The sequence below is a fragment of the Neodiprion lecontei genome, chromosome 5, assembly GCF_021901455.1.
Source record: "Neodiprion lecontei isolate iyNeoLeco1 chromosome 5, iyNeoLeco1.1, whole genome shotgun sequence".
Classification (NCBI taxonomy): Eukaryota; Metazoa; Arthropoda; class Insecta; order Hymenoptera; family Diprionidae; genus Neodiprion; species Neodiprion lecontei.
This window is the reverse complement of record NC_060264.1, coordinates 35335858-35355699: the sequence shown is the minus strand read 5'-3', so window position 1 is coordinate 35355699 and position 19842 is coordinate 35335858. Positions and strand designations below refer to the sequence as shown.

Genomic DNA, 19842 nt, shown 5'->3' with positions numbered 1-19842 from the left:
AGGTCGTGATTACATTGTAGATGGTTAAAAAATAGGTGTACAATTATTACTACACCTATATTCCGTAATCAGATTTCCCAAAACCATTTCGTTCGCGGTAAAATAACCCGCAATTTTTAAGTGAACCATACCTATACTTCCGTATTTTTACAATACTATATCCTTCTAGCTTTAGTGTAGGGCGAAAAATAACGTGGAAGAGTGGTGTCTGTTGGAAACACGAAATATCATCAGAGGAGAAAAGTCCGCTGTTGAAAAACCAAAAGAGAGTCCCTGCGAGAAAATGTGAACGAAACTGACTTTTTGGGTGAACTTCGAAGACATTTAATTTGCCTAACGGACGAAATTATTTTAACCGTCGGACACCGAATTGAGCAACGTAAAATCAAAAATTGATTACACACTAGATTCCGCACGATTTTCCGGCCTCGCCGCGCGAGCTGTGTTGGTGAAATACATTTTGGAGATGGCCGAAGTAAAAAGTTGAAGTACACAAAATCGTAGAGAGTCCGATGTGAATTAACTTTAAACGCTGCCTCATAAATCATACTTTCTGATTTGAGCCGTTTTCTCTTATACTTATCGTATTGAATCGTCAAGTTTCGGTGAGGAATTAGTAACCATGAATAAGTCGTCAAGAATAGAGAAAGAAGACATTTGCATATTCGAATGCAAGTATATCATATTATATAATATACCTCTAAAATTCATATTCCGAAACGAAGATGAATAGTTTGACCACCGCACTTCCGGCGAATTCTCCGTTATTGTATATTTCCATGGTAAGATTGAGTTCGATCTCCTGAGGCCCTTGGATACTCTGTGTCATCACCACTATCGCCTCAGTATGGGCTGGTCGTCTGAGCCTGAAGCAGCTTTCAGTAGCGCGTTGAACACCGGGCGGTGCTATTGCATCGACAAGTTCCATACGAAAGTCGATCGAAGAACCGTATTCCCCCGTTCCTCTCATGGTGAACAATTTTATCTGCCCCGTTTGCGGTATAGGCAACATGCTGACGAACGACATGAAGTTGTACGAGAAGTGAGAAGGCGAACGCAAGCACGCCATATCACCTGTTTGACAATATCGTGAAGTCCTTAGGCATCGGCTATAAAATGAAATTTACGTTTTTAGTCGTAGTATATTTTGGTATGTTATACAGTTTCAAGGAACGTTAGTCTTTTGACGTAACACCCACTTCTTTCTCTGCGTATCTCTGTAATACCCAGGCGGACAATTTATTCTGTTGCATCGATAATGGCCACGAGTATTTTGACACATCTCTTCCGGGTCCCTGCACACATCTCCGGTTTCACACTCGTCAATGTCTAAAAACAGAAGTGAGATCATTGCTTTTATACCTATATAAAACTCAACATCTCTGTGTCTGTATGTTCGTATGTTCACTTATTATAACTCTGGAACTACTGAACCACCTTCGGTTCTATTTTATCAAAGGATAGCTAAAACATCTCGCCAGGTTTTAGGCTATATTTTGTTACAACCAGATCAATAGTTTTGGAGATATAAAGATATTTATAAGCCAAGTTGAAACGGAATCATATACTTATGCGAACGCTGACTAAACTCTTACAGATAGAGTAAAGTTATGTTCAAGAGTTTTCAAGGTCTCGACGAGCTCTACCAAAAAGTCTGCGAGAAAATATGGCTGTGTCCAATAATGTCCATATAAATAAAAAAAATGTGAAAATTTCTATAATCAGCTGACCTTGGCAGGTCCGTCCGTCCGACCCGAGGCGATAGCCTCTAGGACATTGGCAGCTGTAGCTTCCTGGATTATTTTCGCACATTCCAATGCACAAGTTGTTTTCCTTGAACTCAAGGCACTCGTCAATATCGGAGCATGACCTGTTATCCAAATTGATTCTGAAGCCAGGGTTACATGCGCACGTGTACGATCCCCAGGTGTTGATGCACTTATGTTGACAAATGCGGGACGACTGTTTGCACTCGTCTATGTCCTGGCAGGCGGTGTCGCCGACGTTTACAAACCCTGTATCACAAATGCACCGGTAAGAGCCAACTGTGTTTACGCACTTGCTGTTCGAGGCGCAGATACGTTCCGCAAACAACTCGCACTCGTTTATGTCAACACAGTCCTTGTTCAATCCGATCGTGTGTCCAGGCGGGCAAGAGCACATGTACCCTCCGGGGCGATTCTCGCAAGTTTGCCGAGGACCACAATCGTGGGTTCTCTCAGCGCACTCATCTACATCGACACACCGGGATTCGGTCTCGTCTAGCTTGTATCCGGCTCTGCAAATCATCAGTGGCATGCATCTGTACGACCCGACAGTGTTGACACATCTCTGTGAGTGACTGCATGGTTTCGGGAACCGTTCGCACTCATCTTCGTCGACACATTGGCTCCCGAAGGTTCTGAAGCCCGGGGGACATGAGACGGAAATTGTCGGTCTAATGGTGCTTGGAATTCTGATGAAGTACGGCTCGTGAGTGGTGGTGATGGGGATGGAGTAGAACCTGGTGGACGACACGGTGCTGCTGCTGCTCTGCCTTGGGAGTCTGTCACAGCGGTAGGAGCCGAGGGTGTTTCTGCATCGGTACCCCGGGCCGCAGTCGTGAGTGTCGAGCATGCACTCGTCATCGTCCTCGCATATCTCAGATGCGGCGTTCAGCGTGTACCCGGTGCCACAGTTGAGGAACCTGACGCACGTGAAGCTTCCGATGGTGTTGTCGCAGCGCTGGGTCGGCAGGCAGCTGTGCGTTTGGATCTGGCATTCGTTTATGTCGACGCAGGCCTGGGTCACGTTTTCGCGGGTGAAACCCAGCTTGCAAGTGCACGTGAAACTGCCTGGCGTGTTTCTGCAGTCTTCGGTGCTCGTGCATGCTTCTTCGACCTCCGCACACTCGTCGATGTCCTCGCAACCGAGCTTCGTATATCTGGCTCCGGGGCTGCATCTGTGCGACGAAGCACGCGGGATCGGAGTCGGGGCTCTCGCGCAAGTGTAGGTACCCGGCTGATTGAAGCACTGCCCGTCGCCGCAAGTGTGAGTGCCCTCCGTGCATTCGTCGATATCTGGTTTAAACGACAAATTAAATCTTTGGAAGAAAAATAATATATCCTGTAATATGGAGGCAAACTCGGTCTTCTCGGGCCGAGCGTAAGTTTGCAATATGAGTCGTAGATGAGCCGAAGGCAAATATTGCAAATACGCGGGGCGAAAAGACCGTTGCCCCCTTCTTGCATACGATTCTTTACATAACAAGAGTATGTTACATGTTTTTTCACGAAGCACGAAATTGAGGTTAGAATCGCCCAATGTCAGATTTGTTTGCAACAGCGCATGCGCGCAGCGCAGATAAGACCATTTTCAACTCCTAGGACTTAAAAATGATCTTTTCCATATTCCACGCATGCGCATTCGCAGACTCACGCGACTGTCATTAAAACGGGTATTTTTTGTACGGAAAACACATATGGACAAACGCGTAAACATGCTCGCGTTATGTAAATATTGTTTCTACATAGTTGCATCGATATAGGTAGGTATACTCATTTATATATTTTTAAAGTTTCAAATAATCACAAAGCAACACTTATGTTTTCGAACTTCAGGTGCCAATGAAGATATTTCGGCATCCGTCGATCGAAGAGTTGTAGTTTATCAACGAGCCTTTCAAGGCTGGACTAACAATAAGCACAATCACAAAACATGCACAAAAAGAAGCCAGTTACATGCAACCAGATCTTCGCATGCCTCCCATGGTATAGGCAAGAGTTTTATTAACTGTTAAGTATTCTGAAACAGACATGATTGAATTAAAATATCAGGTTCAAAATGCACAATCCAAATAAAAATATAGTAATATATATATAATATGGTGACAAGTGAACTGCATCTTTACAGTTAGCAAATTGTTCTAATACGAGCTGATTAGAAAAAGATATACCTGAATTGGCAACGTGGAGGGAATATTATTCTAATTTCATCCTTATAAATTACTCTAAATCCCAGTGAAAAACAACATGAATTGGTTATCATGTTTCAACTCCTTCTCCCATATTTACGTGCGAGAGTCATGCACCATCCTACACTCATCTCTGGATTAGAATATACTCTTTTAAACAGTAATTGTAGGTGGCAAATTTTTTCCCAAAAAATCCCTAAATTGTCCATTATTGCACATATTACACGAATGTAAAAGAATAATGTTGGCAATTACATACCTAAGCAGCGCCTCCACTGACTATCGTATCTATACCCGGAAGGGCACGTCTGTTGCTGCTGTTGGGTCCTCCGACGGGTGGGTCTCTCGCACTTGTAAGTACCCGGAAGATTGACGCACCTCTCCCTCTTTTCGGCGTCACAGCTGTGCTGGTTGCTCCCACATTCATCGATGTCTTGGCACTGTCCAGAGGCCAGGGAAAACTCGTAGCCTCTGTCGCAGGCCGGGAATCGAGTGATGCATTCGAAGCTGCCAACTCGGTTGACGCAGTACTGATGCCGGGCGATCAAACAGTTGTGGACATTTTCGGTACACTCGTCAATGTCGGCACACTCTCCATTCGGCAAACGCCAAAAGCCGTTGGCGCACGGTGGTATCGGATCACAGACAAAGGACCCCTCGACGTTTCTGCAAGAGTGGGTATCCTGCGGACAGTTGTGACGACCGAGCAGACATTCGTCGACATCTTGGCAGTTCTTTATCTGTGGATTATAGAGCCACCCGGAATGGCACAAGGAGACGCAGTCGTAGCTTCCCGGAATATTGATGCATCGTTCGTGCTCCCGGCAGCCAGGACCCTGACTGCACTCGTCGATGTCGATGCATTCACCCGACGCTTCGTCGCGCTTGTAACCCGTGTTGCACGGTGGAGCAATGTCGCAGACGTGAGATCCGTTCGTGTTTACGCAAACGTGAGAGTGCGGTGGACAGGAATGGATGCCCAGCTCGCACTCGTCGACGTCCTGGCAGAGAGATTCGTCCGTTGGATGTGGTTGAAATCCTAACTGACAAGCCGGAGCGCACTGGTGGCCCCCAACCGAGTTTACACATCTCTCGCCGCTGCTACATTCGGTCAATCCTCTTGCACACTCATCAATGTCTAGATAATGACAGACAGGCGCAAGTCGTGTGTGAAGTGTGCATTCGAATATATAATGAGACTACAGATTTATCGCAGAGTAGAAACAATACCATTTACCGCGCATGCATTTCGCTTATTGCATTACTACAGGCGAAGAGAAACTGGTTTTCTAAGCAGCTTTTTCAATAACGAAAACTGTTTTACAATTTGACGGAGCCTAACAGATCATTGCGCTATACCTTGACACTGGAACGTTGTGATGTTCAACTCGTATCCAGTTCGACAGTCGCATCGATAGGTTGCTGGCAGATTAACGCACTCTAATAAAGGCCCTGTGCAATTGTGCTGATTTGACGAACACTCATCGATATCTGTAGAATCAAATTTTCAAATTTCATTGCTGTGATATGTACCACCGTTTGAAGCCGTGTTCCAAATCCTAATCACTTACCATAGCATCTGTCAGTGACATAGTTGTATTTGTACCCTGGAAGGCACGTTGGCTCTGTTATAGATACATCATCAGTTTGGTCAGGAATTTCCGGTTTACTAGAACGCGGGGCTGGTACAACGCAATCTCCCGGGTTCTGAAGTCATGCAAAAAGTGCGCGTGCTTAGGGTAAAGGAGGAACAATTAATTCGCCAACAATCACATACGTTTTCATTTTCACAGTGCAATGATAGTCTTCCATATGGTATTTTTCGTAATGAATTGGTGTAATAATTTTTTTATAAATATCGTTCGCTTTCATGCTGTTGGATGTCCAAACAGTATGATTTCTGAACTGTTGCAGGAATGGTAAGGAACGTTTCGCCGTACCGAAAGAGGTAGAAGCAGTTATAAAGTTCTTATAAATATTGAAAACGCCGAATTTAATACTGTAATCAGTGATTTTTTTTTAAATACACGACACTTTTTGAGCATCTGATGACACTTTTAAGAAGTTGAACCAATTCTAGACTCGATTTAAAATCTGTGGTCATAATCCGAGTTTTGAAGGGACCGTACTTACCACGCACGATTCTTTAGCCGTGCCTTGATATGCAGGGAATTCGGTGTATGAAGACCCATCAAAGTTCACTCCAGAAATGTCAGTCTCGTTCGGTGACTCGGCAGTTGGGTCGCATCTGTAGCTACCAACTTGATTAACACACTTCTCAAACTTTTCGTTACAGCTATGCAGACCTTCCATACATTCATCGACGTCTATACATGGCTGTGTTAGATCTCCAGTTGCCTTATAACCCGCTATACAACCTTGTTCCTTTTTCGGTATGGAATCAGCAAGTCCAGGATCCACGCATTCGTACCCACCAACGGTATTGACGCACCTCGATCCGGGTGTTGGGCAAAGCTGTGACTCATTCTTCGCGCACTCGTCAATATCTGAATTGTAAAACCGCTGGATTGCCAAAAATGCAATATTTTCTATACTGCAGGATATAATTGTTTTTTCGCCAATTGATCAAGGCAACATCTAGTTAATACATCAAGCAAAGATCTTGAATGGTATGAATGTAGGCACTGCTTACCGATGCAGCTACCGATATTACTGCCGAATGTAAATCCTGGTTCGCACTTGATGTCACACTCGTACGCTCCATCAGTATTCCGGCACTCTTCAGTTTCTTTCAGACAACCATCAATACCCTCGGAACACTCGTCGACGTCTGATTAAGTTCGCAGGTATTGGAAAATACAAGTGCGTAACAAAGTTCGGATGTAACTCAAAATTAATGTTTTTGTTTCAGCGAACGATTATCGTACATATTTGAAATATGACCTTTATGAATCTGGTATAAAGACCATGAAAAACCAACAAAAAACCCTCACCTTTGCAAAGGCTTTCTTTTGTATCGAACTTAAAACCGGCAGGGCAAGATCTTGGACCAGTGCCAGTTAGCTCGTGACACGTAAAGCTTCCTTGGGTGTTTACGCATACGTGAGTTTCTTTGTTGCATGCTTCCGGAAGTTCGAAACACTCGTCAATATCTAAACAGGGTTTTATTAGACTACTATAAATTTTACGTGGGAACTGATGATTTGTTTATACGAATAATTGTCCAGTTTCAGTCGTCACTTACCGACGCAGAGGGCTTCCTCGGTCTCCCAGACGTAGCCAGGTGGACAGGCTTCGTATGGAGCGTTTTTCGGTGGTTCAGAAAGACACTTATAGGACCCTATAGTGTTCTTGCAATCACCGGGGCACAAATTTTGCTCACACTCATCAACATCTAAGCAAAGCAGCAAGCACACATAAAAAGTGAACAATACGCATTGAAATACTAAACTCACAAGAATAATGCAAACACATGTACAGTTTATTCAAAGACATGGCAACGAATGAGGATTTCTAGAGTAAATTGAGATGTTACCACAATTTTCGAATCGTCGAACAAGACGATAAATAATTCTATAACATCGTTAGTATCGAGCGCTTCGAAAATTAGTAACGCCTTGTATCACATTTATCATAATAGTTTACGTATACGTGATCGAACTACATAGTACAAACCGTCGCAAACGTGTTTAGATGGTTTGTACTGGTATCCGACTGGACACTTAAACTGTGATCCGTTTTCTTCGGTCTGAGGTGTAGTGTCAGCTTGTTTGATTTGACACGAGTGCTTGTCACTCGCGAGAACATACCCTGGATTGCAGCTGCAGAGAATCGCCTCACCGGTATCAGTGCAGCGATGTTCGCACGGATTGTTCACTTTGCACCTAAAATATGTTCATTCACAAACAAATTAGTGGTGACATAGTCCAGTCAAAATAGATCGGAATTAAGATTATTCGAGATATGGTTGTATTATTGCGTCAGGGGCTTTCGACCCTCAGGAACTCAAATCTGAGGTCATTTTTGAGCTACATAGCCGGTGTTTCGAGAAAACCGCAAAATTTTACATTTTTTACATTTTCCTCAAAAACTGCTACCGATAGATGAAAAATTATTTGGCCACCGTGTGGAGCGAAAAATTCTACATTAAATTATGTCCTGATTTGTCGGAAATGAAATCGGATTAACAAATTAAGAAAAAAGAAATCATTCCACCAAAATTCCCCAGATGCCGTCGATAAGTAGGATCTCTTATTTCCTGATTTGCTAATCTGACTTCGTTTCCGAAAAATGGGAACATAATTCAGTGTAGAATTTTTCGCTCTACACGATAGCCAAGTAATTTTTTATTTATCGATAGCAGTTTTTGAGGAGAAGGCAGAAAATTTCATATCTTGCTGTTTTCTCCAAACACCGGCTATGCAGTTAAAAAAAGAGGTCAGATTTAAGCTCCTGAGGTTCGAAAACCTCTATATACAAAAATGTAGCCATTGCCCGACTATTTTTAATTCAGAACTATTTTGAGTGGACACGATTAATTGGAAAATATCGTCTTCTACAGATTACCTATCATCGGGGGAGTCTTGTCTGCATGTTTTGCCATCCTCCAACAGGGTGAAACCTTCGCGGCAGGCACACTTGTAGGAGCCTGGTGTCGCGATGCAAATGTCGGAGCAGAGTAGGCCCTTCATCAAGGCACAAATGTCGTCTAGATCTAACAAATAGAACGACATTGAACGATTGCGAACAGAAAAAAGTAGGCCTTGGTCAGTATTTTCGCGATGCGACGATCACCTACCCCCATTTGGCATCGTTACCGAAGGACTAGAATGAGGAGCATTGCTGGATGTAATTATCGTCGACTTGCTCGTCGGATCGAATGTGACAGTACTTGATCCCGGCATCGTGAAGGGCTCTGTGGTGCTTGGCGATGCCTCGTGGCAGCATTCAAGGAACGCTGGATCCCACGGTTTGCCAAACGCGAACCTTTTGAACGCACATCCTTGACCCATTGACCCGGTAAGGATACCTTTGCATATAAATTCATTCGTCTGAATGGTATGTGGAAATTGGCTGTTCCGTACAAAATCTGGGCTAAATACATATAATTGATTTTTTAGAGAAAATTTTGACATTATTTCTTAGACCTTAGCACCTACACTTACCCAGCTTACAGCCCTCGCAGCAATCCCTGTGGTAATCTCCTCCAAGATTTGAATTCCCGACGCAGGCCAATCCGGCGCGAGCCTCACTTTTGCCAAGTTCGCATTGCTTCTCGTGATACGCACGGATACAGCAAATGTCTACAGCCGAGAGGCAGAGTCCTTGTTCGACTGCTGCCACTCCGGCAACGGGTCCGGTGAAAGATTCACATTTTAGTCCTTCGCCGGCCCAAGAGGATCCGAGTCCACAGCAATGCTCAAACCGTGACTCCATTCCCGTTTCGACGGCCAGCACACCTGAGGATTCGGAGTAAGTGCATCACAATCAGTCCGCAACGGTAAGTCAATATGCTGGTAAAAAGTTGAACTGATTGTGTGTCAATGGTGCATGAAAGAAATTTTTTATCCGAAAAACGATATACGGTTTTCCTCTGAAACATAGTTGGGAATCGTTATCACAGAAATAAACAGTTGTCCGCTTGCTGATGTTTGATCCTTTCAGTACTTATTGTTGAATTTCTGATATTATCCCTATTATTGGAAATTGTTCTCATGACGTCAGAGCCTACTTGTCGACGCCATTTTGTCACCACATAACCTAAGTTTTTAATTTTAATGGAAGCAAAACGTACTTCTTGGGCTTTCAAATTACTCGTGTCACATAAATTAATCAAAAATAATCTTTAATATGTCTGTTCTACCATCCACACGCGAAGAAACGCGGTCAACGGTCAGCTATCAGCCTGGTTGCATTAGTTTGAGTCGTTTCCACCAGATGACGCATTGCAAAGTGACAATCCGAATAATATCTTCTTCTGTGTAGTCTCAGTTCAGACTCTTGCAAAAAGACTTTGATAACATTGTGTAGATCAGCTATTTGCATAAAAATATTTTTTTGCATTCGGCTTATCTGTAACGTGAATTTTGGGAATAGCTGCCGGTTTATACAGAAACAATAAGAAGGATACCGTTTACCACCAACATGTCGTCAGACTCTCACGTGAGATGTAAAGATGAGCATGCAGAAATAAATCGTTCAACTATCAGGCAATTTTTTCGTTACATCTTATAATATTTTATGTGTTTACATGCTTATACAAGTTAAATCACCTTGTGTGTCGAGAATGGGAGGAGCTTAGTGTAAAGGCTAAAAGGGAAGGGGCAAGCTTCGCGTCAACTAGGCTCCTCCCATTCTTGACATATTACGTGACTAACCCTGTATAATTAGTAAATGAAACAGACTCCCGATGGCCGTGCTACACTTCACTAATGTTGCCGCAATATGCTTGGCAAAATCTGATTCATTGCCATTAATCAAGCCAGTGTATAAAGTCTAATATCTGTCTCGCTTAACCCTTTCAGTCACAGTGGGATGCTCAGCGTCCTACCTCAAAAATTTCCTTGTCCTAGCCTTATGACTTATCACAGTTTATTTAAAACTTTAAATGATTTTTGCTACTTGGTATGGCTATCAAAATATATTTCGGCCAGAATCATCGCACTTTTATAGTTTTTCGATTTTACATTCGGCATATTGGATCCGGCATTTTGAATTTCGAAACTATCAATTTCTAACTTCAGATTCGTGATCAGTGACCATAAAGACCTCCGTGTAACGAAATTCAGGCCCAAATATTGAGTTAAATAATGTGTAACTGAAAGGGTTAAATCTGTAATCAAGATCGATAAATCCTCGCTGAGGTTGCGAACCGTAATTATCGCTACCTCACCTACAGTTCTCAGAGCAAACCATGAACAAGTGGTTCTCGTTATGCAAAATATAAAATGTTTGTGTAAAGCTATATTGTACACATCCGAAAGGGTTTTGATGACAAGCTAAAATTAATACGTATTACTACTTTTCAAGATCATGCTCTACAGCAACTTTAAATGACGAACGCTACGGGCCTTTTTTCACAATTATTCCACTGATCTTGACTTGTGTATGTCTCAAATACTCGATGAAATTTCTCCAGAACCTAGAATGATCGTGAAAATCTATTTTCGATAATGTGTCTACTCTTTCCTGTATACCGCATATATATGTATATATATATTTCTTTTACTTCTCTCATGTTGTAACTTGTACAATTATTAAGACACCGTAATCTCAGCTGTTTCCTTGTATGTCACAAAAATTAGCTTAACACAAGTAATTCCTCAAAAAATTGTATCATAAGCTCGTAAAGAAGATATTGGGCTTCGTGCAGTGTTAATAAAAAGAGCACAAGGGTGTGTACACATTGGTTGATAGAAGTAAACATCTACTTGCGTTATGTAAAAACTTATCTTTTGTATATTTACACATCTTTTCAAGAAATAAAGCAATTAAAAGTTATCGCAATCTTTTCGAACGCTGTGTAAGAGCGATCAAAGAGCGGTTAACATAAAGTGGCCGGCGTTTGCCATCTTCGTTTTTATTATATATAGTTATACCAGTTATACCGTAGAGAACCCCATAAGCATAATGGAGCAGGTAACCCTAAAACTGACCTAAGCAAACAAACTTCTCGAAGGTCTCCTATGAGAGTAAGATAATAATGACATAGATAAAAAGATTCACGATGATGCTATGTGACTAAAGTATAACTGTAGGGTGATAATATTATGTATGTACGTGTACATAGCTGTCAGTAAATTGAGTGAGTGATGGATTTACTCACGTCTCCACGAGTGACATTGCGATCAGGGCAGCTATCAGCTCAGGTCGAATAAAAATATGAAGGAAGAAAAAAGGGGAAATAAATACAAGGAAAAAATTATTGTTTGTCAACGGTATCACGGACCACGATTAAACACGGGTGTGTCACGAGTTCCCCCAGTTGTTCAATGAAACCCTGAGCTGTTACATTTTTATACGACACATGTAATAAATACTTATGAAATTCGTAAAAGTTCCCATTCGACGTGGCTCTTATATCTCCGTTGATTAAATGTATATATAAGACATCTGCGAGCTTGTGACGCAACGAGATCTATTCAATAGTTTCATGTTCATTCGAATTACTTGTGCATTTAATCGGTACATGAAATGAAAAGGACTGAAGTAAGAATAAAAGCACATGGCGAAGGGGATTCTGATTATTTATCTAGGATATATACGGCGCAACGACTGGAGCAGAATGCAGTTGGAGGGACGGAGTATAATTAAAATTTAACAACCTCACGCCGGTATTTCTTGAGGCAAATAATTCATAGGAGACAATGGGATAATAGGAGCAGTTGCATACCGGAGCATGCAGTGGGTTGCGCTCTCATGTCCGTATAGCAGATAAACGATGTTATACAGGATATGTGTTATGATGTGTATGTATGCAAAATAGTAATTGCCTAATGATAGCTGGATCCAAACGCAGCACGCGAAAATCCATGCGGATGCCATCCTCTTAGGCGCGTGGTCCATCCTCAAGCTGACCAAAATGCAGTTCACCGGGAATTATTATCCCGGAAGTAGAAGAAAGTGAGATCGTTTCGAAATATTTTCCGCTTCTCAACGATAGAAGTGAAAAATTAAAAATTCACGAATAAAGATGACGGGGAAACACTTCACTGTCCGGAAGAACGGAAACGATGAAAGGGATCGCGACTCACTGCGCTCGTGCACGGAGGAAATGCTCCGAGTACAGTGAAGACTCGGTTTCTCGGTCTCGCACGCTTCTACAAACGTACCAGTACACCCACAAACACCGCAACCCCTCCAACTTGCTATTGGTTCAGTCTGATATCTCTGGGAGTCCCCTCCAACAGCAGTTGGCCGATTCTTCTTCTTTGGCATCCCAAATTCTCAATTCTCATATATAAACGTAAATCTAAACAGTTAGATTTTCTCATTCACGTCGGATGTCGATTCGAAAATACCTTTCATGCGCGAAATATTCGGCTCAGAATATTTTTCTGAATTTTATCCAAATGTCTTGTACCAAAATTAATGATAAAAACTGACCGGAACCTAAAATGACAACTTAGGTACTTCAGTTTTTATTTTTCATGTTCATAAAGATCGGAAAAACAAGTGAAGTTCGATGGTGGACAGTTGACGAAGAATGTAATTTGATATTGACACAAAATTCATTCTAAATCATTGAATGTACGATTCCCCTAAAACTTCCAACCCTTGGTGCAGAAATGATGAAAATAGAATTCGTTGAAAAAAGAAACACAATTGTAGACAATAGGGAAACCTGATACGATGATTGTCTGAAAAAACTTGGTGATCGTTACCAAGAAAATAAGACAAGTTTGTAAAAAAAGAAAGTTTCCCTTAATTCAAAAGTCTCTTTTGTAAAAGTTTCGCCAATTTGCAGTTGTAAGCTTGATCAGGGTCTGTCAGAAAAGCATGACGTTGAAATCAAATTCACATTGCGATTTATTAAAATGAATATGCGACAGACAACCGACGAAGTTAATAGCGATTGCGATGCATGTTTGATTAATCGTGAGTGTTTGATTCCTTTGCTATGTATAAATTGCTGCAGTGCGACGGGGAGATTTTAGTGGCAGACGGAGTGACGGTTATTAAAATACTATATATGTATACGGTAGGCCGGCCATGACACGCATTTAAAATATGCCGTGTACACTTCACAATCAAGACTCTTGTGAAAAAATTTAAACGTGTCCAATACATGTTTCTTACAGATTGCTCAGAGCTCCCTCGCTTCTTCTCCCAATGCAACGTGCAGTCTGGTGACGCTGAACGAGCTCATTTCGTCAAGTGGACACAACAAGCGACCCTTTTTTTTATTTGGCTTCGTTTTGAGGCGTGCGAACGTCTCAAGTGTGGTAGTTTCTGCTGCTGTTAGTCTCTAAGCGCATAGAGATTTCGTTCAACTATGTTCGTTACGTTATCGTCCAAACTGTTAGAGGTCTCGGATTAATCTTTTATTGACAGAAGGTACACATATGCTTTATGCAGTTCTTCAATCCACAATTTGATTGTTTAACTCCAATAGCTCCCGGTAAGAGATAATAGATATGCATGTACGTATTTTATATGTACAGCTATGCTATATAATTTTTTTTCATCACCGTGCGGTACCGTGCGGTAAAATTTTTTATAAATTTCGCGCGTCTGTTCGATAGGCACACGTGTGTAATAACGAAAGTCGATAATCAGAATTTCAATTTTTAATACGGTATTCTGATTCATTGTCTAGCTTATCATATCCAATTGCACTCGCGACGGGAGAGATGTTCTGTTACTTGGACACAAGACCTCCCGAGCCTCTGTCTAAATGACGCATCCCAACCCAATGGAATGGAACTTGCAAATCTAATTTCCAACCCGCTAATTATGTAAAACATAGAACATATTGTTATGAAACCTTAACGTAATTTGTGGACCGAATTTCAGAGAACCAAATTCATGAATGTAACATTTCAAAAACTGCATCGATCAAATTATTTTTTGCATGAAAATAGAGACAGTGTTGGAGGTGAATAGTGACTACCTTAGATTTGTGATGTAAAATTCAAATAATTATCCATCAGAAGGCGGATTTTAGTCTTCTAGACGAACTTTCAGATAGTTGAGATGAACAATCAACGAAATGAAATGATGTACTCGGATTCTACGATACTCGTGGGATAATGTGCAAATTTACACAATTCCTTTCAGCTTTCGTGGGGCTTTAAATTTGAAGAGATGCCACAATTTTTTTTTAGAAATTCGCCACTGCAAATGCACAGCATGTGAAAGTTGATTATTAACAAATATATATTTAAAAACTGCTAATTCCATTACAATCTTTCGTCTTGTCAACGAGAAAAGTAATTTAATCGTTAAATTCGAAGAAACTCGTACAACTTCACAGTTTTCAATTTTCCTTCCTGTCACCTCCAGAGTATAATAACGCAGTTCAACGCGGTATTATGTGATAAAACAGTGAATTCATGTAACTAAAAATTAGACCAAATAGACATATGTTCCGTTCGAAGTGGGTGATTTAATTAGACAACACCTTGTCGATAAAACCGACGTAATTCGAAATAAGTCAAATATATATAAATATCAATAATTATTATTACCATACACGTACTTAAAAAAGTGAAATGAAGAGGTACGGAGGTTGGAAGAGGATTGACGAGGCACGTTAGTAGCTGCGTTACTACAGATAAAATAAAACGGGATTCACTCTCTCTCTCTTTCTCACTCACACACTTTCGCTCTCGTTCTCTCTCTCTCTTTCTTTCTTGTAAAAGCTACAGTGATTCCCTATCTGTCCACTTTTTGCTAATTATCGCAAATCCTAATTACATCTATTTATCTAATTATTCGTATCTCCACGTTATGAAATTGCTGTAAAAGTTGGGGGGTGGAAAAGACCATAAAACCCGCGAATACTGTCGCGGGTGACCAACGTGCCTCGTCCGGAAAGGAACTTGCGGGTGATGCTACAGAGCCATTACCATCGCAGAGATAACTGCCGTGATAAACACCTGTCTGATGCCATGACTTAACTTTAGCCTATCCTATCGTTATCGTTAATTATTTTATATTGTAGAAGGGCATCAGACGGGGATTTTTATTTATTTTGTTTCGTTTTAGCAAGTTTTTTTTTTACATATCTGATTAGTTTTTGTTTTTCTGTGATGCGTTTGTACCGAATAGTCGTAAATTACTACGTACCATTCGGTTCACAACTATTTATCGTATATGCTTTTACCGATGTTCCACATAGTAACGGATCTCAGGATCTTTTCCAATATGAGCTTATTACTCTGGCTCTTTCCCATCTGAAATAATAGCATTTACGTAAAAGATACCAATCGTAAAAAAGTTGATGGACATTTATACTTCAAAATTAGTTCACGTCGTAGATTTTAGGCTTAATTTTCGACTGGCAGAAGTTCTTAAATCATCAGCCGACAAAACAATTTCGAAGGTTCAAAAACATTAAAATCGCTTTCTATTTACCGTCTTGTTCCGCTTCATCATCCACCATCATGTCTCCCTCATCATTGACTCCTTCTCCATCCCCGTCAGCTTCTTCCTCCTCATCTTCTTCATCAGCATCATCTTCGACAACCACTATACTGTCATCTCCCTCTTCACCTTCACCACCGTCTTCGACTTCGTCACCATCTTCATCTTCGTCTTCATTACTATCGACTTCATCGTCGTCACCCTCAATTCCATTTTCGATGTCAATGTCCGGCACCAGATAATACTGTAATAAAAATTATATTTTCAATCTCTTGCATGTTCCACAGATTTTGACTCTTTCAATGATGTTCTGGATAAATATAAATGCATGTGTGATTACCTGTAATGGATTTGGCCACATGTCATCCTTGATAAGCTCTGCTATGTCATCTGAGCTTGGATCTCCATGATCCGTGAACCAGTCGAAGAACGTCTTGTGCCCAACGAGTGGCCTCTTTCTTCCTTTCAAGGATCCTTTATCTTTAGCTCTTTTCGTCAGATCCCCATTTTCCTTCCAGCGGATAAGTGTACTTTGCGACGCTGGATCTCCTGCAAAAGAGCAGGAGTCTCATCGCAGCAAAAACATATAATATTTAACGAGTAATACAGAATCGCTAACTAGCATGAGGGCAACAAAAGGAAAAACAGTTGAAAATAGAAATGGAGCTCACCAGAAGAGCCAAGGTGAAATTCTTTGGTAAGAACGTCGTTTTCAAAATATGGATTCTCGTCGAAGTGGAAGTTAATTCTGTACCCTGACTTTATGTCTTCAAACTCCTCGACTTCCAACTTGTTCAAATACCGCAGCGCATCCTCCTCTTCTTCCTCAAGTATAGGTGCTATTTGTGGGTGATTTACAAACTGGATACGTGGTTAAGGAAACATAACACCAAGCAGATACCTAATCTCTATCAAAAACACAGTATATCCGCTTAATCAGGCTGAAAGTTGAGAAATTTCAAAAGGAATGTAGGAAATCGGCGCTGCATTGTTTTGGGCGGGAAATCCCCCGGGCTTAATGAACAGTCAGGGGATCATTAATACGGGATAAAGAGACGATAGGTAATAAGTGGAAACGGAATGTTAGAAACGCAAAACACGTGCTCATCCGGAGATGCACGCGCCTTGACGTTTACATGATCTTCAACTATCGTGCGACAGCATTCAACAATATTCAGCGGCTAGTGCGTACGGCGTGGGATGAAAGATGGCAAGATGGCGGCGGCGGTCAGCGGACGCCGGCATAGATGGTAAACGTCAACAGAGTAATAACAAAGTAGTTTTGACAATGAATATCGGTATTTGAAAGGATACTGCGGTTACCCAGAAGTTGGGTATCCTTTTAATGATGTCGTTACGCTTCTGGAAGTACGGCTTGCGCAGCTTGTTGTACTTCTTCTCGACTTCCAGTATCTCGTCGCTAGCTTTCTCGTTCAGTCCATCGATTTGGTTCTGACATCCGTCAATTTCCTCCAACGCCTTTTGCGTCTCGAGATCGTAGTCGCGTGCATCTCCGTCCCCCGATCCTGGATCCTCCAACTTCTTCACCTTCTTGTTCGGCGAAGACATCTTATTCCTTAAACTTAACTAACTCGCGCACCCTCGACACCGCTCACCCACGTCGGAAACCTAGTTATTCCACCTATGTATGTATTATACGCGCGTTTTCACCCTTTCGTTATCAACCTGACGACGCTACCTTAGATCACAGTCCCCCGTACTCAGATGTATTATAAACTCAGAAACGCAAGCAACGCCGCTCTATTTCTTGCCGCCTTAGTCCGTAGCACGTTCGTCGCAATAGACGCGCGATCAACGCGCAACGGACGCGTTGCCAGACTTCGAGAACAGCGATCGTCACGCCATCTGATTCAGATACGTCCGCTCAATTTTCAACCTTGTGGAATTATTATTGTATCTTATAAAGATGTAGAGAAAAAAACGAAGCTTATCTGAAGCATTTCGGTCATTGAAGCATTGCTTTACTTAAACTAACGTAGCCTTCCATTGTAAGCAATGGCCAAGGTGCAAAATTTATTCAAAACTAGTGATCGACAGTCGCCGGCCTACTTTTACTCCAATAAGGGTCGTTCCGATATTTGCTTCAAGTGTTCAAATCTTCATCTATCTCCCTTCACTTCCGCGTACTAAACAATGACGGAATGATACTCTCGCCATTTGCAGAAAATATCGAAACGCACTCTAATGAACGGCTGTTATCAAAGAGGATGGGAAGGAATAAAGTAGGCACTTTCATAAGGCAGCTATGTATTTTTTCGTATACATCGCGTACTAGAGTTCCTAGCCCACGAAGTAATACTCGTGTCCTAACCTATACGATATTCAGCATCATCTAGCAGGTTTGAGAACAACCTAAATACCCTACACATCTTGATTTTGCGCTAAATTCAAATCAATCTAAATATTCACAAGAAGGCAAACGAAGTAAACAACGCGTAAGATTTGAATTACTAATTTATTAGAAACTTTTATATCAGAAACAATATTAAAGTACATTCATGTATGAAAAAAAGTAAAATTATTGCTTACATTGTATACAATGGTAATTAAAATGTATAGTTGAAGTACTCAATTTGTATAATACACGCTAACGGTATAATACATGTAAAATGTAAAAATTATTTCTTATCCAATTAATTTATTGTCAACGAATTAAAAGATATCATAAGGTGTGGACCTGACACCGATAAGAGAAAATGTGTTTCACGATTCATTCAATTCTTTCAAATAGATGAAGTCTAAGTGGATGCACTTCCAACGATTCGGAAAATAGAAAGACAGAAACCAAATGCTACACCGGTCCGTTAGAAGGGTATGTAATTAGTATACTATGTATCAAGGGCGCAAAGAATTATTTCGCGAACGGGAAATTTGAGGCACGAGCCGAAAAGGAGTATGCTGCATGCACCAAAATAACCTTGCGCCCGCAATGCACACGACGTTTTTCTTGACACCTACTCTGCAGAAGTGCTTCTTTTCGCCACAGTAGGCGTAACGCCGGATTTTACGCCTGTGAAGTGAACCGTTAAATCCTATTTACGCCTACGTAGGACGAAAAATATTGTTCGCACCACGTGTGTAATACCTTATACCTTCGTACGGTGGATCGCACTAGGATGTATAACTTAAATTTATACCCTAGGTACGAAAATAGCTATTTCAAACCGAGTGACCGGGCGCAAATCGGGTCTTTGCGCCCGAGGGCGGAAGAGTAGTATCTTTCGCCCGCCTTTAGCCGGCGGAAAAGACTTTTCCGTCCCAGTGCCGGAAAGATCTGTTTTGCGCCTACTCAAGAGGTTTGAAAAGAAGCATTTTGCGAACAGATGTGGAGTAAAATAAATTTGTTACTCTTATTACTCATTTTCTGTCAATGCAAACAATGCAATCCTTTTACATGGTAATTAGATGTTTCAGTATACTTATGTGAGTTATTTCATACTTTGAGTAGTGGAAACCAGCCCCCTGACACTCACCACTGCTCGTATACTAAAAAATTGTACGCGTCTTGTCCCCGTTTTTTAGTTCCTCTACGTGGCGCTAGTAGACTTCTGACACGCTCGCTGCCCTCGCTGAGTGCTCGCTGACCGCGCGCAAGCTCGTTAGGTAACTACTAGCGCCACTAGTGGTGGAAATTGGCGGCAGCATCGAGGGACATTTTGCGAACCACTTTTAGGAGCGTGTGTCAGGGGGCTGGTGGAAACCAACAACGTTGACCTCCATCCTCTTTGCCGTCAGAAACATCGTACTTACGCCATCTAGGAGTCGGTTTAAGATTCCTTAAAAAAATAGTACATGGTGAGGTTGATCTCGCAATGATCGCA

At 41.6% G+C, this 19842-nt stretch overlaps 2 protein-coding genes across 3 annotated transcripts; both read right to left on the bottom strand.

Moving 5' to 3' along the window:
• Positions 1–45: 45 nt before the first annotated feature.
• On the bottom strand, positions 46–12715 carry LOC107217274 (fibrillin-1). Its single transcript, XM_015654737.2, has 15 exons — positions 12406–12715; positions 9079–9372; positions 8712–8942; positions 8480–8627; positions 7589–7797; positions 7158–7307; positions 6907–7065; positions 6606–6743; positions 6086–6459; positions 5524–5659; positions 5312–5443; positions 4212–5090; positions 1731–3059; positions 1200–1329; positions 46–1109 (listed from the first exon to the last, which is right to left on the bottom strand). The coding sequence occupies exons 1-15, from the start codon at positions 12476–12478 to the stop codon at positions 701–703; spliced, it is 4791 nt and encodes a 1596-aa protein (XP_015510223.2). The 5' UTR covers positions 12479–12715; the 3' UTR covers positions 46–700.
• A 2285-nt stretch (positions 12716–15000) lies between these two features.
• Positions 15001–17823, bottom strand: LOC107217314 (protein SET). 2 transcript variants are annotated; one of them, XM_015654805.2, is made up of 5 exons: positions 17315–17823; positions 16672–16861; positions 16341–16549; positions 15992–16244; positions 15001–15810 (listed from the first exon to the last, which is right to left on the bottom strand). In XM_015654805.2, the coding sequence occupies exons 1-5, from the start codon at positions 17567–17569 to the stop codon at positions 15791–15793; spliced, it is 927 nt and encodes a 308-aa protein (XP_015510291.1). In that variant the 5' UTR covers positions 17570–17823; the 3' UTR covers positions 15001–15790. The 2 variants fall into 2 exon arrangements, with proteins under 2 accessions (XP_015510291.1, XP_015510292.1); XM_015654806.2 differs by having other exon boundaries at positions 16341–16540.
• Positions 17824–19842: the final 2019 nt, after the last annotated feature.

Coding starts and splice junctions, on each gene's coding strand:
- LOC107217274 (XM_015654737.2), bottom strand. CDS start 12,478: ATGGACCACGCGCCTAAGAGGATGGCATCCGCATGGATTTTCGCGTGC. Junction 5,091..5,311: donor CACAACGTTCCAGTGTCAAG/GTATAGCGCAAT, acceptor GTCATTATCTAG/ACATTGATGAGTGTGCAAGA. Junction 3,060..4,211: donor TCAGTGGAGGCGCTGCTTAG/GTATGTAATTGC, acceptor CGTTTAAACCAG/ATATCGACGAATGCACGGAG.
- LOC107217314 (XM_015654805.2), bottom strand. CDS start 17,569: ATGTCTTCGCCGAACAAGAAGGTGAAGAAGTTGGAGGATCCAGGATCG. Junction 16,245..16,340: donor TGTGGCCAAATCCATTACAG/GTAATCACACAT, acceptor TTTTTATTACAG/TATTATCTGGTGCCGGACAT. Junction 15,811..15,991: donor TGATGAAGCGGAACAAGACG/GTAAATAGAAAG, acceptor CTATTATTTCAG/ATGGGAAAGAGCCAGAGTAA.